The 26,430-nt window shown below is 31.7% G+C and overlaps 1 protein-coding gene across 2 annotated transcripts; it reads right to left on the bottom strand.

The window, feature by feature from the left end:
• Window positions 1–1,144: 1,144 nt before the first annotated feature.
• On the bottom strand, window positions 1,145–26,090 carry LOC126767484 (uncharacterized). Of its 2 annotated transcripts, none has more exons than XM_050484978.1 (4): window positions 25,873–26,090; window positions 4,138–4,403; window positions 2,677–3,070; window positions 1,145–2,555 (listed from the first exon to the last, which is right to left on the bottom strand). In XM_050484978.1, exons 2-4 carry the CDS (start codon window positions 4,283–4,285, stop codon window positions 2,492–2,494), a joined length of 606 nt encoding a protein of 201 aa, XP_050340935.1. In that variant the 5' UTR covers window positions 4,286–4,403; window positions 25,873–26,090; the 3' UTR covers window positions 1,145–2,491. The 2 variants fall into 2 exon arrangements, with proteins under 2 accessions (XP_050340935.1, XP_050340936.1); XM_050484979.1 differs by lacking the exon at window positions 25,873–26,090 and adding an exon at window positions 22,899–22,920.
• Window positions 26,091–26,430: the final 340 nt, after the last annotated feature.

A 26,430-nucleotide genomic window follows, 5' to 3' on the forward strand; every position in this document is an offset into this window, starting at 1 on the left:
TATCTTATCAGATAAAAAAGTTTCCATAAAGGAAAAACTTGATTCTGATCGCTCAGTTTGTATGGCAGCTATACATATGGAAAAATATCTTATCAGATAAAAAAGTTTCCATAAAGGAAAAACTTGATTCTGATCGCTCAGTTTATATGGCAGCTATATGCTATAGTCGTCCGATCTAAAAAAAAATTATGGAATTCAGGGGACAACTTTTCCTGATAATAATGTACTCTCGTGCCAAATATGGATAAAATGTGTTCAGCATTTCCCCCAATCACATAATATAAGAATTATCAAACTTAAGGTTGGTTTTATACCGTATATATCGTATAAGACATCTTAACAAAACTAAGTGAACTTATACAATAGTTTGCACATTGCGAGAAAATAAAATGTTCGGTTACACTGGAGCTTAGTTTCTTCTAACTTGATTACTAATTACATGACTAATAGCCGAGACACACATGTAGTAACAATACCATAGTAAAGGTATCATGGTATTCTGTTTACTACGTTGGTGACACACACGGCAATGTAGTAAACTGAAATACTACCTTTGTTTCATAGGCATTAAATATTTCAAAAAAATTGTAAACAATAAATATGTAGATGTGTGTTATGGAGAAAATAAGTATAATTATTTCAAATACTGTAAAGTTAATCTATTTTCATCGCAAAAAAGCGAGTTGGTTAGTCTCTCTAGAATCCTCACATAAAATGAGACATTGTCTGCTTTTCCGGAAGAAAAATTGTGAAAAATATTTTTTTTTCTATTTCAATAATTAATTTTTTAAGTCATTTTGACAGAATATTTCGAAGAGCTTTTGTGTAAAAGCTTTTAACAAAGTTTGTTACCTGTTTTTATCTGTGTTTATACAAATACCACAATGAAACATCATAGTATTGTTACCAGCAAAATACTACATTGCTCATATAGTATTTTGCTGGTTTTTGGTGACACACATATGGTATTTGTACCATATATGGTATTGTTACTATATGTCTGTCTCAGTTATAACTGATGTCTTTGTTGTAACTATTATCGTTATTGCAAATAAAAGTTGTTATTCTTATATGTTACTATTATAACCAGGCATGGCACCCCTTGGATAAACATGTAATATTTCCTTGTAATAAAAACAAAATATGTAGTTGCTAATAGAACATTAATTGTTTATATGTATAATTATGTATATGCTTTATTAAATATTTGTAGTATAAGATAACATACATATATTGTTCGCACAAAGGTATTTATATTTGTATGATTGTAAAAAGCATGATTATTTTTACCCAAATAGAAATTAAAATCACAATTATAATAATACTAGTCACTTAAAAATAAACAGTACTTTTATCACAATTAAATTGAATCCGTAAAATGGCTATCATTTTGTCAACGTTGTTGAAAGAAAATGTCAAATATATTTCTATGAAGTACATATGGTATGTACATAGGTACATAGGACATATCGTACACACATACATAGATGTCACTGAAATTAAATGGATGTATGCTCCGTTTATTTATTTTAGATATTTAGATAGATTAATAATTATTGACTAGTTTTTATGTTTTTACAATATTATTTACAATTATGTTACATATGGCTTTTATAACTTTTGCTCTTGAAAAAAAATTATATATTTTAGACATATCGTTCGAAGTGTATCTAAGTTGGTGATTTCGTGACTATTAAAATTTATCCAGCCCTTTTCAAAATTTTAATTTCACTTTTTATGTAAACAAGTGCCAATCTCATAGTGATTTTTAGTGTGCTTAATTGTTACATATAAAATCTGTGGTGGAAAGACAAATATTAATTTAGTAAATGTAAACATATGCAAGTGAGTACGTAATTTATTTAAACTCATTTCTACACTCGAAATTACATATGTATGGTGTTTATAGGTAATGTTGTTAAGTTCTAAATTGAAATAATCGGAATATTTCTTTAGAATATTCATAATTTGCTTTCCAACACAGATATGCATGTACATATATTCAAATTTAATAAGCGAAGTCTTTATAAATGTTCACATCGCTTTATTCTCATATTTTTTTAATTACAGCGCACTCGCTTGAAATCACATAAATTAAAAGCAGCGTTGTTCAAAATACCGAGCTCGTCCGATTCATCAATAGTTTCAATGATTAGGTATTTAATTGTTGGCAACTTGTCCTTAATCATTGGAGAACGCACTTATTTATTTGTTGTTGGCCACTGGGTGCTGACGTACAAGTGTGATTTCGGTAAAAAATCTCTAAATTGTATTTAACTTTTGTTCAAGCTCAAGGAAAGAGTTAGGAAGTAGTCAATGAAGAAAACGCGACTTTGTGGGTATTAGAGTTAACGCGAGAGCACTGCATAATCATTTTTCAGAATTGGTATAGCCGTAAAATATATCGAGTGATATTATTATGAGTGAACCAAACATAATATTGCTGTAAATCCGCAACTGCTTAATACTTTTAATAATGCTCATATATCATTTACTTTTTCTCCTCGACGCTATGAGCAATCGTCAACTGGTTGATAATGTTATTGATCTCATCGCTACAATAAAAAGTAAAATAGTCGTATTTATCTTTTACAGATGTTTATATGTAAGTATGTTTGCAAAATAAGGAAATTTAATACAAGAGTCCAGTGCTTAAGGATTGATTGATTCACTTACATATTGCGACAGCGAAAAAAGTTCCTCAACCCAGTATATACACAAGACATCATTGAAGGAGTTTGTATTTGTTCTTGTTGTTGCTTTTCCAGCAAATTATTATTTTCACCGTATGGGTATTTGCTAACAGTGGTATGTTGCAATGCTAAACCATTAATAGAGTTGAGAGCATTATTGTTGGCAAGTTGATTTTCTTGTTCATATGGCGAATAGAATTCTGCAGCGGAGTTTTCTTCGGAGCGCTTTCCATACCGTGAACCCAAAAAGAAGCGATCGTTACGAGGTACCACACTTAGACGACGTGTCTTCGAAGAGCTGAGTGCAGCACCGCCACTGGATCGGCCATATCGGCTGCCAACAAAGAAAGATGGTCGTTTGTGTAATATCAGTGGTTCTGTTGAGGGAGAAATGATGTTAGATCGAAATAAATATAACAAAGTTTAGTATAATAAATTTTAAATTAATTTATGTATGTAAAATAAAGTCTTACAGCAAAACTTGGACAAAAATAAGTAAAAACAAGAAAAAACGTTAACTTCGGTTGCACCGAAGCTAAATACCCTTCACAGGTGCATTTCTGTTAGTAACTATGTGTTCAGTTTGTATGGAAGCTATTTGCTATAGTAATCCGTTCTAAACAAGTTTTTTAGAGATTACATTGTTGCCTTAAAAAATACCAAATACATATACCAAATTTCGTGAATATATCCTGCCAAATGTGAAAGTTGTCCATACAAGAACTTGATTCCGATCGTTCAGTTTGTATGGCAGCTATATGCTATAGTTAACCGATCTGAACAATTTCTTCGGATATTGCATTGTTACCTTAGAAAATAATCTGTACCAAATTTCGTGAATATATCTTGTCAAATGTGAAAGTTGTCCATACAAGCACTTGATTCCGATCGTTCAGTTTGTATCACAGCTATATGCTATAGTTAACCGATCTGAACAATTTCTTCGGAGATTATATTGTTGCCTTAGAAAATAACATATATCAAATTTCGTGAATATATCTTGTTTGCAAAAGTTTTCAAAACTTGATATCGTTAAAAACAGCTTTATGATAGACCGAGTTCGTATAGCAGCTTCTTGAGACAGACAGACAGACAGACAGACAGACAGACAGACGGACATGGCTAAATCGACTCAGCTCGACATACTGATCATTTATATATATACTTTATAGGGTCTCCGACGATTCCTTCTGGGTGTTACAAACTTCGTGACAAACTTAATATACCCTGTTCAGGGTATAATAAATATTAAAACAAAATTGACCTTCTGAACTTGGTTATACAAAAATCGAAAAACCTTCAAATAAAAAATGTTTAACTCATATTCTTGTATTTGTATTATATGGTAGCAAGAGCTTAAAGTGATAAAAATTAATCATTTAACTTATGAATAACCATTGACCTTTAATATTTATCATAAGTAGAACATTCTGAATATACGCACCAAAGTCATTTTTGTATACCCCGCCATTGCTGAATTGTTCTTCTTTTTCATTGACTACTCCAATCACCGGCTCTATTAAAAAGTGTGTTAGCACTGAAAATGCCGCCAAATAGAAGAATCCCTTACAGAAGATTACTGATTGAAGCATATTTGTTGGAAAAGTTGAAAGGGTGGGTAAGTGCTATAAACACGTTTCAAAGCCAGTTAGAGATTATTTTATTTCCCAATACTCCAGTATTGCTTCCTGTTTGGCGTATGGTTATGCACTATAACAAAAGAAAACGAAAATATATTTTTATCGATATGTGAGTGTACTATAAGTAAATGTGTCTAAAGGGGGTAATATACATTTTTACAAACCAAATTAAATAACAATAAAGATGCACGGCTGAATAACAAAATAAAGCCTCAGGAAGATTATATTTGAATAAAACTTAAGGGATCGTCTCAGCGTGATGCTCCGAAAAATCACTGATTTTCGCTATTTTTTTTAAATGATGAAAATAAAAATCGATCCGTTTTTTTATAAATAAATACATTCATGACGAATACAAAATAATTTTTTTATGTTTATTTATTGGTTGTATTATAGTTAAATAAATTGTTGAAGTTACACGTAAAAAAATGGTCAATAATAGTATGTAAGAAATCCGCTATCGTGCTATTTAAGTTTTTTTTTTTTTTTTTTTTTTAAATTTGACAGAATGGCGGCGGTTTGAACAAAAAATATCGAATTTGGCCCTTTTTTCGACAGTTTTTCGTGAAAAAAATAGGAAGATTTCAAAACAAAAGAAAAAAGCTTCCATAGCGCGATAGCGAATGACGTTAAAAATGTTCTATCTAAATTGGAACTAGATATCTTCAAAACTCTTCCTTTGAGAGTGGAAACCGTTTTGAAAAACGCCATTCTGAGAAAAACGCGTTTAAGGATTGGAATCGCTATGTTCCGCACTCTTTCTACAAAAAACGCTGTAGCGACCGTAATAATTTGACTTTCGATTTCAAAATTTGAGAGAATGTTTATTAAAGGATAGTACACGATAATAACGTTCCCTTAATGCAACCAAATGCCCGATTTTCCAGTAATATCAAATGTAGGACAAAGTTGTATGGGTATGCAACTATTAATTTATTAATAAACGTATTTAATATCGATCATTATAAATAATTTTATTTAAGGATAATTTTTTAAATTGCATTAATAACATGCTGGAAAAATCATTTCCCTTTTAAGAGAAGGGTGTTTATAATACGTATAATCGACGTAGTTGGTATATCGGGGTTAGAGCAAGGTATGGAAACCAAATTTCCATCGATATGTTCAGCATATAATCAACCAAAAGAACATATTGTATATTGGAAATTGGTTCATATTTTCGGTATGAAGTTAGCCATAAGCTAAGTCATAAAGTTATCTGATAGGAAAAGGCTAAGGAGAAATGTTTAGCAAAGTCATGTTTATTTACCTGTATAAATTTTAGAAATATACACTACAGCAAAAATTTTAGGAAGCCATGCCCCTTTTCAAAAAGTTCAAACTACACCACGTCCCATCACCTGCTGAAGATATATTAAGAGTGAATGAAGCAGAATTGTCTATATTCATTGATTTTGACAAATAAACGGTGCAAAAAATAGCTCCCAAGTCTTTGGGTAACTGAAAAATAGTAAGTCAGTTTTCCAACCTGAACTTCTAAAGCAGTGAGAAGTAAAAAATAATCTTTTCAAATAATTAAATATGTGTATGTATATGTATGTATCCATATGTATATATGTAGATGCACAGTTTTTCTGAACATTACTAAATAAACAAAATTACTCTCTTTTCTCCTATCGCTAATTATGACTATATTTTTGGATGTTTCTTAAGATAATCTATTAAGCGGACAACTCCATTAAACGGACAGAAAGGCTGGTCGGCTTATGGGAGATTTCACTGTACCTGTATGCTATGCTTTCTTAGAGTTATTATAGAATACATGCACATAAGTATTGGTGGATATACTCGTATGTAAGAGTATACTACTGTTACAATAATATTATGTTTACACTTTAACGCTTTTGAAATTTGAAAAGGTTTTGAGATTGAAAGTAAACATTTATGGTTCATATGTACATATGTATGTATATGCATAGTCGCGTAAAAAAAATTATGCATTTACTACATATGTACATGTGTATATACATATATTTGGATTTACCTTTATACCAAGGATAACCAAATAATAATTAAACTGATTATTTTAAGTGAGCTTATGCTCAAGTTGCGAAGAAATAGTATATCTTATTCAAGTATAGTTTCGTTCATGTAAAGAGTGGTTATCTTAATGGTACTTGGTATGCAATAAACGTGAGCGTAAAAGGATTAATGTACGTATGTATATATGATTATGTATTTATATCGAGAACTACTGGAGTTACTCTGCAAAAGTAACAAAAATCAATTTAAACATAGAGTGGTAATATTTGGACGTATATATATTCAGAATCAAAGCCAAGGAAATACCTTAAGATGTAAAACGTTAACCAGAGGATCGAAATCTCAGCAGTTGTATATATACATATACTCTATATAACACATACACTGTCAGCGTAAGATTTGTTAGAAGAACGTAAATTATTATTTGTGGTATATGGCAGTTGGCATAGTATCGACCCGATTTTATCTATTAACTATTATTATGCCACTTGCTAAAAAATGTTCTCAGGGTTTCATTCGGGTACCTTACATACAATCTCCAATCCAATCCACAATCCTGATATTATTTATAGGGAGGCGAGGCCAAGTTAATAACCAATTTTTTGTATTTGAGGCACAAAGTCACACTGTTATGAGTAAAACACGCTTTGTCATTTTCATTGAGATAACTCAAATATTGGCCGATATATGCAGCAATGCCACCCGGAAGTTCCAAAAACTTTATATTAAGTATATGGGGGCTTAGAGAAATATTGACCCGATTCAGCTCATTTTTGATACACAGAGATACTATTGTCCGGAAAGGATTCCCTCTGAATTTCAATTGTATATCCCATCCATTGACCGAAATTTCCGTTAAGAGTCAACACGAGATACTGGAGTCCACATTTCCGGTATTTCGGGGCTTGGATAATTTTGTTTGGATTTGCGAAATTGTTTATCATAAAGTTACATACTTTAAAATTACTTATTGCAAATTTGTATCCCATTATATTAATTACTGCGGGGTTATCTTCCGATTTCATCCATTTTCACACTGTCGATAAAAGTTGTTATAATATTTGAATCCGGTAAATTTTGTTGTTGTAGCTTTATTGGTTTAGGAGATAGTACTGTGATCAAATTGAAAGGTGAATTTTTTTTATACAGTGGTACCTCGGTTCTTTCACATCTCGATACTTGCAACAAAGAAATATTTTACATTATGTACTCAGTACTTGCGGCATCCAAAAATTTTGACCTTGAAACTTGCGACAAGACATTGTTGATTTTGGTAACGATTCCTCTGAGTTGGAGTACATTTCTGAGAAATCCCGTTTTTTTTTCGATGATAAATTGTTGTAACTCTTACGCATGTGCGTTTCAGTAGTGTGTAGTAGTGCGGTCTCATAATGGCAAGGAAAAAATTTACGTTGCTAACAATAAAATAGAAAGTTGATATTTTAAAGAAACGAAGTGCAGGACATTCTGTCAATTCCTTAGCCAAAAGTTTTCAAGTGCATAGATCAACAATAGCTCGTTTTAAGAAAAATGAAGCCACCATAAAGAAGTTCGTGTAGCATGCTGAATTTGGTCCTGGAAAAGGGAAATCAGAACTTCCAAAAATGGAAAAATCACTCATGAAATGGTTTGCAAAACAACGAGCAAAGAACTTACCTATCACGACTGGTATGCTCAAGGTAAAGACCAAACTTTCGCATGCAAAAGTACAGGAAAAGCCAGGTGACTTTCGTGCTAGCAGTCACAAATTTCAAAAATCATTCATTCAGTTAACCCATTTTTGCAAAACTTAAACAAAAAAATTACTGATTTAGGTTTAAACAAGGAGCAGATATACAATGCTGATGAGTCTGGCCTCTTTTGGAAGCTTTTGCCTAATAAAACTCTTGTGCGCTCAAAAGAAACCTCGGCTCCGGGATAGAAAATCAGTAAAGAAAAAATAACTTGCTTGTACGAATGCGTCTGGTAATCATAGAGTAAAATTAAAGGTTATTGTGAAATCATTGAATGCACGCTAACATAAAAATTTTACGGATTTGCCTGTTGTCTACAAAGGAAATAAAAGTGCTCGAATGACATTGGCTTTATTTGAAGAATGGTTTCACAAAACATTTATTCCAGAGGTGTGTAGACGTTTTGCTTTATGCTCCCTGTCACTCCAAAGAAAGAGAGTTAAAGAGTACTGATGGTCAAATATTGGTAATGTGTTCTCCTCCGAATTGTAGGGCTGTTGTACAGCCCATGGACCAGAATGTCATAAGGCTTACGAAAATGAACTACAAAACAATCCTTTTAGGTCACATGGTTCGACGAGAAAAATCAGTAGACGAAGCTCTGAAAAGCACCAGCTTGAAAGACGCAATATGTTTTCTATCTAATGCATGGACTGCCGTTAATGTGTCTTCAATTCCGTCATCTTTTCAAAAATTGTTTGACATAACAACCGAATGGGATAATGAAGATGACATCCCTCTTTCAGAGTTACGTTCACAGCTAGCTGAAGATACATCAAAAATTCACACCATTTTACCTTCGTGTAACTTCTGGCTATTCAGCAAATTCACATGACCACCCCGGTGACACCGTTTTAACTCAATTGAGTATATAAAAACTGAATCGAAGAAGGCTTTGATGCCATCTCGACGGAGGATTTTTCCAAGTGCTATGATGACTGGAAATTTCGTTGGCTTGCAGCGGTAAGGGATTACTTTGAAGAAGATGAAATGGACAAAATTCACCTTTCGATTTGATCACAGTAGCATATATAGCATATATAGTACATTATACTTATTAGAGGGCGGAGCCACGTTTACTTTTTCAATTTTTTTTGCCCCTTGCTGCAACGATCCCCTGTGAGAAATTAAGTTATACTATGTATCTTAATTTAGGGAATATTTATAGGTTTTCGGTTAATGGCGTTTTCGAACTACGAACTCGTAATGTTTTTGTACTAAGGAACCCGCATACCAAGTATCTCAATTTTTACTCAAGTTACAGCTTGCACGGACGGGCGGACAGACGGTCACCCGGATTTCAACTTTTCTCGTCATCCTGATCATTTATATATATGTACATATATGTATATAACTCTATATCTATCTCGCTTAGTTTTAGGTAATACATCAACCGTTAGTTGAAGAAAACTATTACACAATGAATAAAAACGCCGACTTTCAATATTAATTCACACCTCAATAACACACGATTTACTTGTATAATATCCATACATATGTATGTACATGTCTACATATTTATACAACTTATATCACATAAATTTATCAGCGAGGTTTGAAGAATTTATCATAAACATATTTGGATGTATGAATTAGCGACATAAGTATACTAATTAGAAAATAATATTTTAATATAACTTTACCACGTAATTTGGCCGCACATGTTGCAAATGTCCATTAGCAACAATTGTATCAACCTACCTGCGTTACATTTTATTGGTAACACCACAACAACTGTTCAATGATATATATATACTCACAACGTTTTAAACACTTCCTTCCTCTTTCTTATTTTAAAGCACATAATACTCATACACCTACATATGTGTAGTATGTTCACGTCGGTGAGTTGAAATTGATCGTAAAGTGAACAGGATTCAGCAGGTATCTGCTGCAATATATACATATATGTACATATGTATGTGAAATTTTCTGTTGAGCACCGGTAAAAAACGCACAAGAGCCAGCAGTGTTGTCATTATTGTAGCAATTATGGTTGCGGTAATTTAATTACCACCAAAGTGCAGTGCAATCAAACCACAAACAAAAAAGTCAATTAGGATGCTGAAGAAGTGAATATTCTGACATTATGCTTATTGTTGTGGTGAGTAAGCTCTGACGTACTTATACCTGCAAGTATACTCGCCTGTGTTTTTAAAAAGCCTGCGGAAGTTGACTAAGTGCGTTTAAACAATCAAGGAGGGTTACGTTTGGGCCAAATCTTAAATTACTTCTATACGCTATAAGAAAATATATACAAGGTTTTGGTAAAATTTAGACTATTTTAAATTTACAAATTGTCTTCGTTTGAATAATTTATACCAGTTAAAATGTTTATTCTAATGAGAACGCCTTACCGAACTAGTTTCGTTATAATATATCTTTATAAGTTATTATCTTTTCAAGAAACAGTTATTCAGACAAAACTATTATTTGTGACCAATAATTCAAATCAATTACAAACTCCAATCATTTCAATTAATGTAATTCGTTATTTCATTTCTTAAAAATTTAAGGAGTACAAGAAAAGTATATTTTTGATTACCTTCAAACAGCAAAACATAACTTTTTATTTTCGAATCTTCAAATCCAAATTCGGGTGCAACCGAACATTTTAACTTTCGAAATTTTCAATACCATGAAATACTTTCAGATATTCCAAACCTTTACATTAAAAAATATTGCGTAAAAATTTACCATTCAACGAAACCGTTAACGGATTATAATCACATTTAGTACCTTATTAACTTACATGTAAAATAGGTCATAATTACGTAAGTTTCATTACCATATTTTGCTTCATTTTCGTCATATTTATATTAAAATCAACTTTAAAGCTCAAAAGTATACATATGCACTATGTACATATGTATGTACTATATGTGATGTAAACTCTAGCAAAGGTGATAAAAGTGGTCTGGACTTTTGACATTACTCGGGAATATACTAAGAAAATCATTACAAGTAGTATATGCGACTAGGAATAATTCGTGGAGTGATTTCACAATAAGAACTGAAACGCTTAAATATAGTAATGAACCAAATTTATTTGAAATTGTCCAATTTTGATACCACTTCTGACGCATTTATTTATTGAGTTATTTCACTTTTAGTAGTTTTCACCATAACCATTATTTGAGGAATGAGGATATGAAGAATTTTCAGAAGGACTTGTTCTCAGCAAGTTTGGTTTAGATAGTTTTAGTAGTTTGTGGAAAATGCACATGATCTATATTACATATTTTAATTTGGAGCTCAGTTATAGCACTTTATAGGCTCTCGGTTAACTAAAATACCAACCTCCCATGGTAAGCCAACTAGTTGAGTGGATTGACTAAGACTGAGGTAAAATTGAACCAAAACACAACTATCCAAAAATACATTTTATACGATGCGATGCCTCTTATATACTTTATATTTAGCATTAAATGTGAATGAAATTGGTTCTGACATTGGTGTATTGTACATTATTATTATTAGTAATACATAAAACGAAAATTTGACTATATATATTATTAACTTTATTAATTCCCGACATTTTTGGTTTTTAAAGGAAAAAGAAAATTACTATTTGTAGCTGAAAGGGGTCATAATTTTCCTGAGTTTAAACTGATTATCTAAATGGTTGCCATTTGGGAAGCAGTAACAGTTTCTAACTCGCCCTTCAGGGATATATCTTCATGTATAAGCATATTGTACTATTTGGGTGAATGAATATAGCAATTCGCGGGAGTGTCCCTTATTAAAATTTACTTAGTATATGTTCCCACATACTGTTTTCCAACCTGAAGCGGACAACAGGTCAATGTGAAGGCGCTAAATCAACATAAGTGCATACATACATACATATAAGGATACGTGGTACAGCGATTTGAAGCCTTTGGTTATAAAATGTGTTGCATGTAAACGTGGTTCAAGGAAATTTGTCAATTGGGAAAAGGACTTTTAACGTATATTCCAAATGACCTGTTTTTAGTTCACACATGCATTCGTCCAAATATTTTGCGACAACAATACGAGTATGATCTAAGTATTAGAAGGAAGTGTGCACGAACATAAAACACACAGAATGGTGTCAAATTATTAGTATAGACGCAGAATGCCAACATTATCGAAAGCTTTAGTTACTTTCGTATTTTATAAGTTCTCATTTGGTTTTCATTTTACATAGTTAAGTTTTGGAGAAATTCATAGATATCCATATATAACAATTATTTCGTGATAGGGGGATTGTACATATAAAAATTTAATATCTTTTTTTAACTTAATAATGAGAATTGTTTTTGCGATAATGCCACTCACTTGTAGTAAGTAGCTCCAGGTATATTTCATAATGCCTATATATTTCATTTCCCCAACTCATAAAAGGAAATTCCACACATACATATGATTACATATGTACTATATGCATGCAGCTATTCACGTGAATGACGAATACTAATGGCTTCTACTGACATCACTGTAATTTATAGCAAAACAGTTGATGAATTTCTTTACGGATGGAATGTTTCATATCCATTGATTACTCTACTAATTTTTTAAGATACATACATACATATGTGGTAGAAATTCTCATCTGTCGCTTTTTTCTGGTTATACTCTTGCAACATTTATGATAGTTTTTTTCAAATAATGTATTTAGTGTATGTGACTTCTGGACCAAAAACTGTTCAAATCCAAAAAAAACTGTTTAAACTCCTAGGTACCGAATATGTTGACCCCAGTTCTTATAGATGATTTTTGACAAAAAATATCGGTCAGTGAAGGAGCGTGTTTTTCTTATTAATGAGTAAAATCGTGTGAAAACTCGATTAGGAAGACGAGAAAAATTGAAATGCGGATGACTGCCTGTCGATCCTTCCGTCCGAACGTGCAACTAGAAATTAAGACATCTTGATGAAGATAAGTCTTCATGTATGCGCTATCAAATGTAAATGCAATTTAATGCAAGTATTGGTTCATATTGAATTTGTTATTATGCGAAGGCGTAAAGAATTAAATTAAGTTAAAATCACTAGTAATTTATAAATTATAAAAAGAGTTGATAATGGTTTTTTAAGAGGGTTATGCTATACTTATTTCAATATAAAATATGTCTACGTTAGGCTTTTCAAAAAAAAAAAATTGCGGTATATGGGAAGTAGGTGTCATGATTTAATGAAATCTATAATCCACTTTTTAAACAGTTCCATAATACGGCCATTTCATACATTATTTGTAGCAGTTTTGAACATTATCATTGTGGGGTGATCCTTATTATTATAATATAATTAAAAAACGTCATGGTTTTAAAACTATTGTAGCTAACTACACTGTATAAATATCTAATCACACGTACTATTTAAGACATGGTAATTGAAAAAGCCACAAACATCTAATGATAAACACTCTTTTAGACTACCATTCGTATGCACATTCGTCCCTTCTGAACACTTTTTACTTTACTCAAAATACAAAAATTGCTGAAAAGATAATGTTACGTTTGGTAAAAGAGGAAAATAATATCACCGATTTTAACCCTTAAATTTCAATTCAGTCTTATTTAAATATTAAATTTTATTATTACTATCTGAATGTATAAGTATTTAAACAGATATTTATATTTTAATTTTAGCTTATACTCCTGTAATAAATTTTAATTTCAATTCATTATTACAATGGAAAGTACGCAAATATCAAAGTATTCTCTACTATCTAACCTACTACCTAATTTTTACCATTAAGGCTAGGACACACAAAATAAATTCGAATAAAATCGAGTAATTATCAACACAATGGCCATTTGAGTAAGCTGATGTTTGGTAAACATAATAAATTCTAATAGCGTGAGTACCTTAGCAACGTTTATTCAATACAATAAAATCACTAAATTCCAATTAGCACAACTAATTTCTTTCACGTACAATTCTGTTGTATATTGATGGAAACTTTAAATAGACTATTCAAACTATTAATACATGAGCGGAATCAAGTATTTGTTTTAATGGTATACTATATATGTCTTTTCAATTTACATCAAAATTTTACGAGCATTAGTATTAATGAACTTTATATCGATTATACAGCATTCCTATTTAATGTATAGGTACGAGAATTCACAAGGGTTCTAAAATATTAGAAGCGTACATAAAATTGACGCATCGTGAGTATATGACCAAGAAAGCGGAATAACAACAACAACATATTCAGTAAATAATGAAATTTTCTCAATACAACTTGGGTATTTTTAACAAGAATTCTTTTAATTAATTGTCATCTATGTATAAGAAACTTTAACAGTTTAGTTCAAAATACTATAAACCACAATATAAGAATATCAGGCCAATACTGTGAACCAAATTTGATTGAAATGGGCCGAGTCCTTTCTAAAACCACCAAAAATTTTCCTATTTTTACATCGATTCACATGCGGTAGAAGCAAGTAAAACATACATTAAATATTTATTAAAATAACCTTTCTATGTGGAGGAAGTAAGATTATTTTCCACCCGTTTTCACAATATATGTATGCTGACCTACTAAAAAGAAATTTCAGAAATATGCATATGCTTAAAGGCAAAATCATATAAATGGTCGGTATTTATACAATCGTTCAATAAAGTAAATTATTTTTGACTTTAAGTCACAAATTTTTAATTTATAATTTTCCTTTGCACCTCATCGGTCATGGGTCATAGGGTCTAACAGGAACTGGTGATAAGTTTTATAAGAATTGCAATGATATTAATTAACGTTAAATTATACATACGTAATTTACTCGTTTTTCATGAGCAAATGTATCATACACAGATATGATCTGAATAATACACAAATGTATTTGTATGTGGTTTGCTACCTATGGTATGTAGATTTGATTAACCTTGCGGATACGCTGCCAGAGCTTGCCTAAATCAAAAAAAAAAAAATACTCGTTAAAGATTGCGCGTAGCCATTAAGGTTTCCACTCCTAAATATGAGAATTTATCTTTTCTTTTACGAGTAGCTTTTTTATTACATTGGAAAGTTAACCTTATTATATAAATACGTGTATTTGTATACACTCGTATATAAATGAGTGGCAAGTATTTAATAGAAATTTATGTTATATTTAAACTGAATGCCTATTCAACACTGGCAAGCATAAATACATCCTATTACTACAGCTTACTAAAAAAAGGTTTTTTTAATCTCTAAATTTTTAGATTACGTTTTATATGTATATACATATATTAAGATATGTATTCACTTAAAAAAAAAATTAGAAGTGAATAAAATTATTTACACTCACTTAAGTGATGATATTGCTGGCGTATATCTGCCCCGAAATGCAGGATTGTGATTTTTAATGAAATGATTTAATGTCTGAGAAAGTTTATTCTACGACTGAAGTATTTCCTGCGATTGACATGTGGCAAAAGTTAATAATTATATTATTTTGTTGAAAACTTGTAGAAAATTTTAATTGGAACAACTAAAATCGAGCAAACAATACATCACCAAGAACTTTTTAAACATCGCCAAGTTTGAATATTTTGTTGCTGAGAGTGATGTTTCACAATTAGTTATAAATAACATATTTTATATTTATTATTGGATTATGGGTTTTTCATTTAATTATGCACATATACAGCAACTTCCGTATATTTTGAAAAACAAAAATTCAACTTAAGTTAAGTAAAACATTACAACAACATTTACCTGTGTTGCACAAAATTTCACATAATTTTTCATTCTCTCTCTAAACATCAAATATTGAGACGTGAAAGCATAAAAAACCAAGCGTTATGGAAATAATATCACAAAGAAAAGCCGAATGGAATCAACACGACTTTACTTCACTTCTCAAAGCGATTTAATTATAAAATTTGGTCATTAAATCAATGGATTTTAATGATGTTGCTAGCCGAGTAAAAAATAAAAAAATACTGTGCCATACTGCAAAAAACAGAAATATATGAATTAAAATGTTTGAGCAACAAAAAAGTATTTTGTAATAACAAGTAATTGCTGCCTAAACTCCACCTAATCTAAAAAATATCAAATTCATACCATTTATAGAATCTGACAAATCGCATTGCGTAGGTCACCATGATATAAAAAAATACATTAATACCGTCGGCTGAGTAGATGATTTTACGGTTAATACCTGTGAACTTAAAGTTCATACCTCTATATGTTTAAATATGTTGGTATGTATTTTTGTTTCTAAATATACAAATATACGCTTAGCATATACTTAAAATTTATAAATCGCTTTAGTTTGGAATGAGAATTCATGCTAAACAGTGTCAAGTACACTCGAAAACCTGTCGTTCCCATCACTCAACAAAACTCAATGTGAAATAAATTTTGAAGTGTAAAAATGTGCATTTTACTAAAAACGCCTTATTCATTTTTAAAACGAAACTGAAAGCGAATATTCCCTAATGCGTAAGAAATAAAGCTCGCGTAAATAACAATTCGAACTTACATTATTTTGGAGCTAATTTTCAGTAAAGTTTTATATACATGTTATACTTACTAAGCAAAGCCATTATAAATTACAAATTATAATAGTTAATAATTAGAAAATAAGTAAGTACTTGTTAAGAAAGTATTTTAAAACTCATATACCTTTTTATAAACTATTATATATTAGATTATGAAAAAATATAAAAGTGACTGAAAAATTATTGTAGAAAATTTTTTGGTATTCGCCAATACTCTCTTAGGTAATAAATAAGTAACTTGAAGAACTTTGCCAGGAATCGAAGCACTCTGATGCAAAAAACTAAACTAAATTAGTTTAAAGTTATGTTAGATGGTCCGAAATGGTCCCCTAATATATGTAAAGCTTGAAAAATAAATTGAAAATAATATTTAATTTCTTAAAATCTTATGTTTATTTTCTCAATAAAAAGTTAAACAAGTAAATATATTTGAGACATATTTCGAATCCAACAAATGTTATTTATATGAGATCCAAACATGAACTATATGTGATGATATACATATATACTCACATACTATATATTTCAATAATATTAACAAATAATACATATATAGTGCTTGCTAGACTTTGATACTAAACTGCTTAAGTGCCATATTGTTTTATATACATATCTCTCAAGTCTCTGCCAACCTTTAAAGAGGTTAATAAATCGAGGGTGACATACTTAGCTACTGTTGTAGACAAAGCCCCTTGGAGGTAATCAATAAAAACTCAAATATGGATATTTACACTATTGTAATATGTAGCTACAGAGTATGATTTTTTTTGTTTTGTTGACCTTGTATGTATCTCCAAAACCTAATCGAGTGCTTTAAAAATGGTTAAAAAGTGGGCATGGCCAAGCCCCTTAATAAGTTTAATGTATATATCTTCCAAACCAATAAAGCTATATCAACTAAATTAAACGGAGAGCGTGCCATCGCCCACTTTTTGACGAAATCACTAATCTCAGGACCGATATCAACCAAATTTGGTACGTGATCTTCCTTTGTTTCTTTGTTAAAATGGGCCAAATCGGACTACAACCACGCATATTTCTCATATAACACGTTTTAAAATCCCAATTGATTATATAAATATCGGTTACTGTGTAAGATATATAAATTCAGAGAGAATCTTTTCTGGCTTGAATCGAGTTAATGGGATTATTATATTATACCTAGTATAAAGAATAATAAATACGAATCGTTTTTATTTACTACCCCCAACTTCCATGTACTACATACTGGTACGTATATGTGACCTGGTCTACGAAAAGGGGGTTTAGGTGTCAAAAAAAAGGTGAACAATTAATGAGATAACGAGAAACTGACGATTATTTTTAACAGCTTTTCCCAGAAAACTAGTTTTCGCACGTTAGCCCCCTTTTCGTTGACCAGGTCACATATAATGATTTTGATGTAGGTTAGAGTATGAGTTATACATATATACAAACATATATAATTGCTTTGATTCTTGCTAGCTGCAAGACTATAAAATGTTCGGTTGCACTTGAACTTACCCCTTCCTTACTTGATCTATGACACGTTCTTTTGCATTTTAGGTAACGATATGTTGAATTAAGAAAAAAATTTAAAAACTAATATATGCTAACCACACAAATTTAATTGTAATATTATTACTACTTTTAATCAAGTTAAAAATCAAAATAAAATAAAAATGTATTATTTTATCCCACATATGTATGTACGTAAATCAGTAAAACAGTGCCGCAGTGTTGTCAAACAGAAAACAATACACATGCCCATGCAATAACTGGTGAACATAATATATGCATATAGACATATAACCGATAAATATAAAAATGAAAAGTTTTATCCTTTTATACTCGTAGTAACGCCATTCGTAATAAATTAGATTAAGATTGTATTATTGAGTTATGTAAATTGTGAAACTTCGATATATTGAATCCGTTTTTGTGGATATAAATAATGGTAAGCAACTACCGATGATTGCTGTCTTGAAGTCCCATGAGATTTCATGGTGACTCTTCCCAAAGAAATTTTCAAATTGCTATTTATCCCTCAATAGCCTTTAGAAGTTTAGTGAAAGAGATTTTTCCGTGGCAAGTTGCTACGTTTTTTATAGCAATAACAGACAGGTTTACATAATTGGTATTCGCTTAGCATAAAAAACTTAGGAAGAAATCGTTTACGAAAACAGATACGATTGCTTTCAATTTTGAATACCAAGTGGTTGATACAAATACAATTATAACAAGAAAAAAAGTACTCTTCGGTTGCACCGAAGCTAAATACCCTTCACAGGTGAATTTCTGTTAGTAACTATGTGTTCAGTACGTATTGCAGCTATATGCTATAGTTAACCGATCTGAACAATTTCTTCGGAGATTACATTGTTACCTTAGAAAATAATATATACCAAATTTCGTGAATATATCTTGTCAAATGTGAAAGATCGTTCAGTTTGTATGGCAGCTATATGCTACAGTTAACCGATCTGAACAATTTCTTCGGAGATTATATTGTTGCCTTAGAAAATAACATATACTAAATTTCGTTAATATATCTTGTCAAATGTGAAAGTTGTGCATACAAGAACTTGATTCCGATCGTTTAGTTTGTATGGCAGCTATATGTTATAGTAGTCCGATATCGGCCGTTCCGACAATGAACAGCTTCTTGAAGAGAAAATGACGTTTGCAAAATTTCAAAACGATATCTTAAAAACTGAGGGACTAGTTCGTATACATATATACAGACAGACAGACGGACATGGCTAAATCGACTCAGCCCGACATACTGATCATTTGTATATATACTTTATAGGGTCTCCGACGATTCCTTCTGGGTGTTACAAACTTCGTGACAAACTTAATATACCCTGTTCAGGGTATAAAAATATTTTTATATACTTTTATCCAAAACTGAGAACGAAGGTTTTATATATTATATACCTGTCAACAAATTAAATAATTGCCTACTAGCTCACAAAAGTGGCTAAAGTATTATATCTACTTGGTATCTGATATCTAAAACAGCCTGAAATTTAATAAATTCAAAATATAATATTGTTTATCCATACTTTTACTAGTACTCTAAAGGATGGAGTCATGTGTAGAAGTTCACGCAAGTGAGGAAGGTTCTCTGATCGCTCATGAGCTCACGACTTCCAGTCTTTGACCAAGTATCCTCTGGGTAGCCTAAGAACATCCGTTTGAAGGCGAGCTAAAGTGAGAAGGCGAAATATCCCCTACATAGGGTTGTGCGCTGGGTTTGAGACCCGCCTCGTGAAAAACAGTACCAATGAAAACTAAACGACAGCCTCGGATGAGACCTTTGCGCGTTAACCACGGCGAATATCGCATTCAATGGAACGATAAGCTGTATGAGATATATGACAACATTGACATAGTTCAGCGAATTAAAAGACAGCGGCTACGCTGGCTAGGTCATGTTGTCCGAATGGATGAAAACACTCCAGCTCTGAAAGTGTTCGACGCAGTACCCGTCGGGGGAATCAGAGGAAGAGGAAGACCTCCACTCCGTTGGAAGGACCAGGTGGAGAGGGACCTGGCTACGCTTGGAATATCCAATTGGCGCCACGTAGCGCAAAGAAGAAACGACTGGCGCGCTCTTGTTAACTCGGCTATAATCGCGTAAGCGGTGTCTACGCCAATTAAGAAGAAGAAAGCCATTTTTGAACTATGCTTCTATTCTATTCCTACCACTACTAGATGTAACAAATCTTGGAAAACAATTAGAAGACTCCATAATTTATTTGCCCACTTTATCGCCAACGTATAGAAGTCCTAGTGCTATGTCTAGAATCAAAATAAACAACTAAGAAAGGGTTAAGTTCGGGTGTGACACATTTATATTCTCGCTTTGGAAAACAAGAAATGCGGGAAAATACTTTAGGATGTTGCAAAAAATTATATTAAACTATATTGGCCTGATTTCATTCAATTTAGGCAAGAGGATATTCTAAAAACACTGTTTTTAGAAAGGGATTCTTTCTGAATTTCATTAAGATTCCTTATATATTTACCGATTCGATAAAAAATCAGCTATAGCACTGGTGTTCACACATTTGGTGTCTAGGTGCTGAATAGCCAGAAGTAAAGCGAAGGTAAATCAGGCGAATGCGGTGATTGCGGCACGATATTAGTTGAAAATTTGGCGAAATGATCACGAATAACCAACGTAGTATGAGTTGGTGCATTATCGCACTTCTTTGTTCAATCAATTCAGACATTGTAAAAATCGAAGAATTCACTTTTAGAGCCTCACAAAACGACGCGTATCTCAAATACTAATAAATATTTTGACGTGAAATTTAGCATACTTGTAGATGTCACTCACAGTACTACCAACTTACAGAAAAAAATTACCGGTTAGAAAAACAAGCGAGGTATAAATTAAAAATTCACATTTCATCACAGTAGTATATGGGAAGTAGGCGTGGTTGTCATTTGATTTCGCCCATTTTCACAGCCAAATTGGTCAAGTAGTTTCTGAGATATAAATCCAATTTTCAACCACTTTTAGGCCACAGGTACCTGTCGCTATTCCCTGTTGTTGTTGTTGTTGTTGCTGTTTTAACGGTTAACAGTCCCCGTTAGGATGGTAAGGATTATCTGTGTTGTCATGGACGTCATCTAACGGGAGGCCCAGGAAACGTGCTGCTTCGACGGGGTCGGACCAAAGGGAAAAGGGTGTTAAATGAGCGGCGTTGGTAGGGCATGCAAAGAGGTGATCAGTGTCATGCGGAGACTCGTTGCATGTATCAAATTACAGTGTACCATATGTATTTCAACTCGATATCTAACTGGACCAGTTTTAGGGGATACAAAGAACCGTTAGGTGAACAAAAATAGTATATTATGTTGAAATATGTTGCGAGATATAAAGGATCAAAGCCGGGAAATTCCTATTTTCAAGTGTTGACAAACCTTTAAAACCATTTAAAAATACTCGTTGTTCGACGAAATTGTTAATGAATTTAATATATTCTTATTAACTTAAAATATTAGTCATAGACTCACTTCTTTTCAACAGTTAGTTTTATGTTCGAAACATTTATATTAAAACATAACTAACTAACATAAATCATTAAAATCACAGGGAAAATATGTACATACCATATACCGAATCGGATATACCCATATATGCAATATAAACTTTACCAAAGCGATAAAGTTTAATATATTGGGTATTGCCATGTAATGTATTAATTCAGGCGAGATCAAGGTTTACTCACATTTAATGTTAAATCACATTGTGGTCATTTCATTTCATTAAGTTAACCAGAAAGTCAAAAATCGAAAAGATAACCGATAAATTCGACTAAATAAACTAAAATAACAAAAAACGGTAGATCAGGTAATTCATAGCCAAACACAAAATTACAGTATATCCAAGAAAATATTATACGAGTATGAAATTGACGCTTGAATTAAAATATTATCAAACATGAGGTTAATGGCCTAATTTATTGAACATTCGGAACCCTGAAGTCACCATTTATTTTCACAAAACAGCTACTAATTTGGTGTAACAATTAAAGAAGCCTAAGTACGGATATAACTGAAATCAAAGCCAGGGAAGTTGTTTATGGTATAACACGAGCTCCAAGCAATTTTATATATACATATACTATATAATTGTATAACTCCTATACTGACAGACACATAAGATTTGTTAGAAAAACAAAAACCATTACATCTAGTACATGGAAATTGGGTAATATCTACCAGATTTTATCTATTTTTCCCAATACCACATACTATTAACCTGTCACTTACTAAAAATCTAATCATATAGAGTAAAGTCAGCCGGATTATGATGGAGTGTAATGCACAAATATATACACTGTTATAAGTAAAATACGTTGGCACATTTTCATTGAGTCACCCGGAAGTTCGATTATCTTTATATTAGGAGTATGGGGACTAATCGAAGTATTGGTCCGATTAAACCCGTATCATTGTCAGAGAAGTACTATCCCTGAATTTCTATTAAATATCTCAGATATTGACCAATATTTTCGAATAAAAATTATTATATTACGTTTATGTATAAAACGTCAACCAGAGAATCGGAGCAGCTCCATACATATTCATATATTAAGTAATATCATTTTGAAAAACACTTATACACTTAATTTCATGAAAATATCACATATGTATTTTGACAAAACTAAACGGTCTTAATGGTTAAAGTCAGCTAGAAAACCGGAAATCATTATTCAGGGCATATTGATTGCAAAGAAAGGTCTCGGCTGGTTCCATTAACCTTTGACATTGTTCAGTTATATTCGAGAACATATTTTCAAGCAATTTTCAAAATAAATAACTCGTAATGTAACATAGGAATGTTAGGATAATGTTACCTACCGATTTTGGTCTGTAGATATGTGATTTCACCTAAAGGTGGCCGGTCATCCGCCAATTTTGACACCGGCTCCTATAATGCCCTGTGAAAGCTGTAACTTGAGTAAAAATTGAGATATCATAATGAAACTTGGTACACGTATTTCTTGGCTCCATAAGAAGGTTAAGTTGGAAGATGGGCAAAATCGGCCCACTGCCACGCCCACAAAATGGCGAAAACCGAAAACCTATAAAGTGTCATAACTAAGCCATAAATAAAGATATTAAAGCGAAATTTGGCACAAAGGATTGCATTAGGGAGGGGCATATTTGGACGTAATTTTTTTGGAAAAGTGGGCGTGGCCCCGCCCCCTACTAAGTTTTTTGTACATATCTCAGAAACTACTATAGCTATGTTAACCAAACTCTATGGAGTCATTTCCTTTAGGCATTTCCATATACAGTTCAAAAATGGAAGAAATCGGATAATAACCACGCCCACCTCTCATACAAAGGTTATGTTAAAAATCACTAAAAGTGCGTTAACCAATTAACAAAAAACGTCAGAAACACTAAATTTTAGAGAAGAAATGGCAGAAGGAAGCTGCACCCAGGATTTTTTTTAAATTGAAAATGGGCGTGGCGTCGCTCACTTATGGACCAAAAACCATATCTCAGGAACTACTCAACCGATTTCAATGAAATTCGGTATATAATATTTTCTTAACACCTTGATGACATGTACGAAATATGGGTGAAATCGGTTCACAACCACGCCTTCTTTCAATATAACGCTCTTTTGAATTCCATCTGATGCCTTCTCTGTATAATATATACATTAGAAACCAATGATGATAGCGGAATAAAACTTTACACAAATACGGTATTTAAAAAATATGTAAATGACGGATAATGAAATCTCGATTATCACTTTATCATGCGAGAGTATAAAATGTTCGGTGACACCCGAACTTAGCCCTACCTTACTTGTTTTTTTAGTAGTTCAGAACAAAATCTTTATATGGGATGTGGGCGGAGTCATTATCTGAATTCACATAATAATTCATACTGATGATATAGCTTCAATGATTTGGGAGATATACATACATACATATATGTACATTACGCTTATTACGATGTCGGAGTCGTTGTATCAAATAAAAGTTTCGTAGCGTATTGAGAAGTTTAGTTGTGGCACTTTATACGTTTTCGATCAAGGAGGGTTTATTTTTTAAATATGGATTGAGTAATTTTATTCGGATCTTTTGTACACTATTGAGCACACTTTTGACAATATAGGGTAATTTTTTTTGTCACTTTCTCAAAACTCCTTTTTCAAAGTTAGTGTTCACTTTCACTTCAAAACTTCTTGACAGATTCATTTCAAACTTTCTACACATTTTTGACATATAAAATACCTAACCCCATCGTCTAGTAATTTTTTAAGGGAGTTTTCCACGCACAAAATGGCAGAATTTTTTAGTAGAAAATAGCAGTTTTCACTTTAAATGGCCGCCAAAAATTTTTAAATGAAAAAAAAATTATCAGAGGATATGATTATAATTTAACTAATTTTCTTGGTTTTTTATTTTTGGATAATTTCTAGCCGAGTTATGGTGAACACCGCAAACTGTTTGTCTGAAAACGTTCTGGGAGAAGCTCTATTACAGACTTATGCTTCAATATTTTCTACTGGAAAAAATTACCCTAGATTTTCAAAAGTATGCTCAATAATATACAAACGGTTTGAATAGAATTACTCAATCCATATTTACCTTAAGCTGTATATTTCGAACGATATAAAATGACAATTCCTTCATAAAAAATCATTTTAAAAACTGCAAATACTTATACAAACGTATTTATTCATTCACATTTAGTTACAGATTTATTAAGCTGTTATATTTAATCCTAACTTCAATAAGTAGCTTGTAAACTTTTATGACTGTTTAGTAATTAGAAATAGAAGTGATAAGAACCTATTGAATAAATTATCCAAAGTTTTACCGTCAATTAGCGAGCGTATTCAGTGAATAATTTTTTCATATACATAGTTCGGCTGTTCACTATAAATTGATTGTAGCATCTGCCATAGAAGTTTGACCGGAAAATTACCATTGAAATAAAAGAAAAATATGGTTGATTTCCACATATAAACTTTTTAATGCCTTACCTAATATAATTATTAATTATGTTCTTAATGAGCCAAATTTCGAACTTTGACGGCAAATATTTCAATTTTGATGGTTAAAAATTTTGATTTTGCTGGGCAGTGTTATGTTTTTATGTTTAGAGCCAAATTGCATAGTATTTCGAGAATGTTCTAAAGTTTCTCTTTTACATTTATTTAAGTGAAACCATTTTACAATAAAATTTGGCGTATAATTTTAAAACTTGAAAATACTTTAGCTATGTATTATAGAAATGTGACTTTGCTTATATTTATAACTCAAGTTCTTTGATTCCTAATTTTTTAATAATGAAAATATGTACGTATTTGTTATATTTTAAGAATGGTTTAAAATTAATTTCTAGCGCAATGGGCGATCATCAGCCTAAGTGCGCCGTCTGCGGTCTGGCGTTTCTATGCCTCCTTTTTCAACATTTTCAACTCAATTTAGAATAAATATATACATACGTATATACCTAAGTATATATTTTCTTAAGCTGTCTAATAGTCTAAAGGCTGCATGGCATATTTAAAGCCAAATCATTTTTAGTTGTTAAAACTTGGTATTTTCTTGAAATAACCTACCACAGACATGTTAGTCACATGTACAGATTATTTCACACTTTTTTCACTTAAGACTAATTATTTTTCTCATTTTCAAGTTGCAATTCAAGTTGCACAGCACTGATTTTTGAAATATAATATACGATTTTAACATGGTTAGTAAAATTACATGCATTTCATTTCATTAATATGACTGTTTATATACATCCTAATGTAACATAGTAATTATTGTTTTTATAAATATTTTAATGGATTCTAACTCACAAATATATTTTGAACTTCTCCTCTTTTGTTATTCAACTAGTATCGCAATAAAAGCAAATTTTTTAGCTATTATAAATTTATTTTCAATATAATTAATTTTATTGCCGTCTTTCGCGTTACTAATAAAATAGTCGTTCTTGCCCGATATTTAACGATTGAATTGCGAACAAGGAACACCTGTCGGATTGCTTTAACCTTCACACTACACGACTGCACTGTCCTAAACAGAATGAATAAAGTTGACTGCCAGAGTTTGCTTTTATATATCGGCGAAGTGTAAATCGGTATGTAGACAGCAAAGCAAGTACAACAAAAACAATAACGATAAATGATCCGAAGAAGCGCAGTTCTGGCAGGAAACAACAAGCAACAGTTACAATTACAGCAACATAAAATACCAAAAACAAAACTTATCACTGTAGCAGTCGCCATTGGCGCAGTGTCCAAACGCTAGCATCAAGTTGCGTAGCAGACGAATAATGGTGTGTTGGCAAACGAAGGTGTTCGTAGTGTCACAACACTTTGTGGGCTCTTACTTATACACACATATCAATATGC

The sequence above is a fragment of the Bactrocera neohumeralis genome, unplaced genomic scaffold, assembly GCF_024586455.1.
Source record: "Bactrocera neohumeralis isolate Rockhampton unplaced genomic scaffold, APGP_CSIRO_Bneo_wtdbg2-racon-allhic-juicebox.fasta_v2 ctg697, whole genome shotgun sequence".
NCBI classification, from domain to species: Eukaryota; Metazoa; Arthropoda; class Insecta; order Diptera; family Tephritidae; genus Bactrocera; species Bactrocera neohumeralis.

Bases quoted from the DNA above. Each gene is read 5' to 3' on its own strand.
- LOC126767484 (XM_050484978.1), bottom strand. From the start codon at position 4,285: ATGCTTCAATCAGTAATCTTCTGTAAGGGATTCTTCTATTTGGCGGCA. The intron at 3,071-4,137 runs GTGCGTATATTC...CTCCCTCAACAG, and splicing joins GGTATACAAAAATGACTTTG to AACCACTGATATTACACAAA. The intron at 2,556-2,676 runs GTAAGTGAATCA...TTTTTATTGTAG, and splicing joins TTTTTTCGCTGTCGCAATAT to CGATGAGATCAATAACATTA.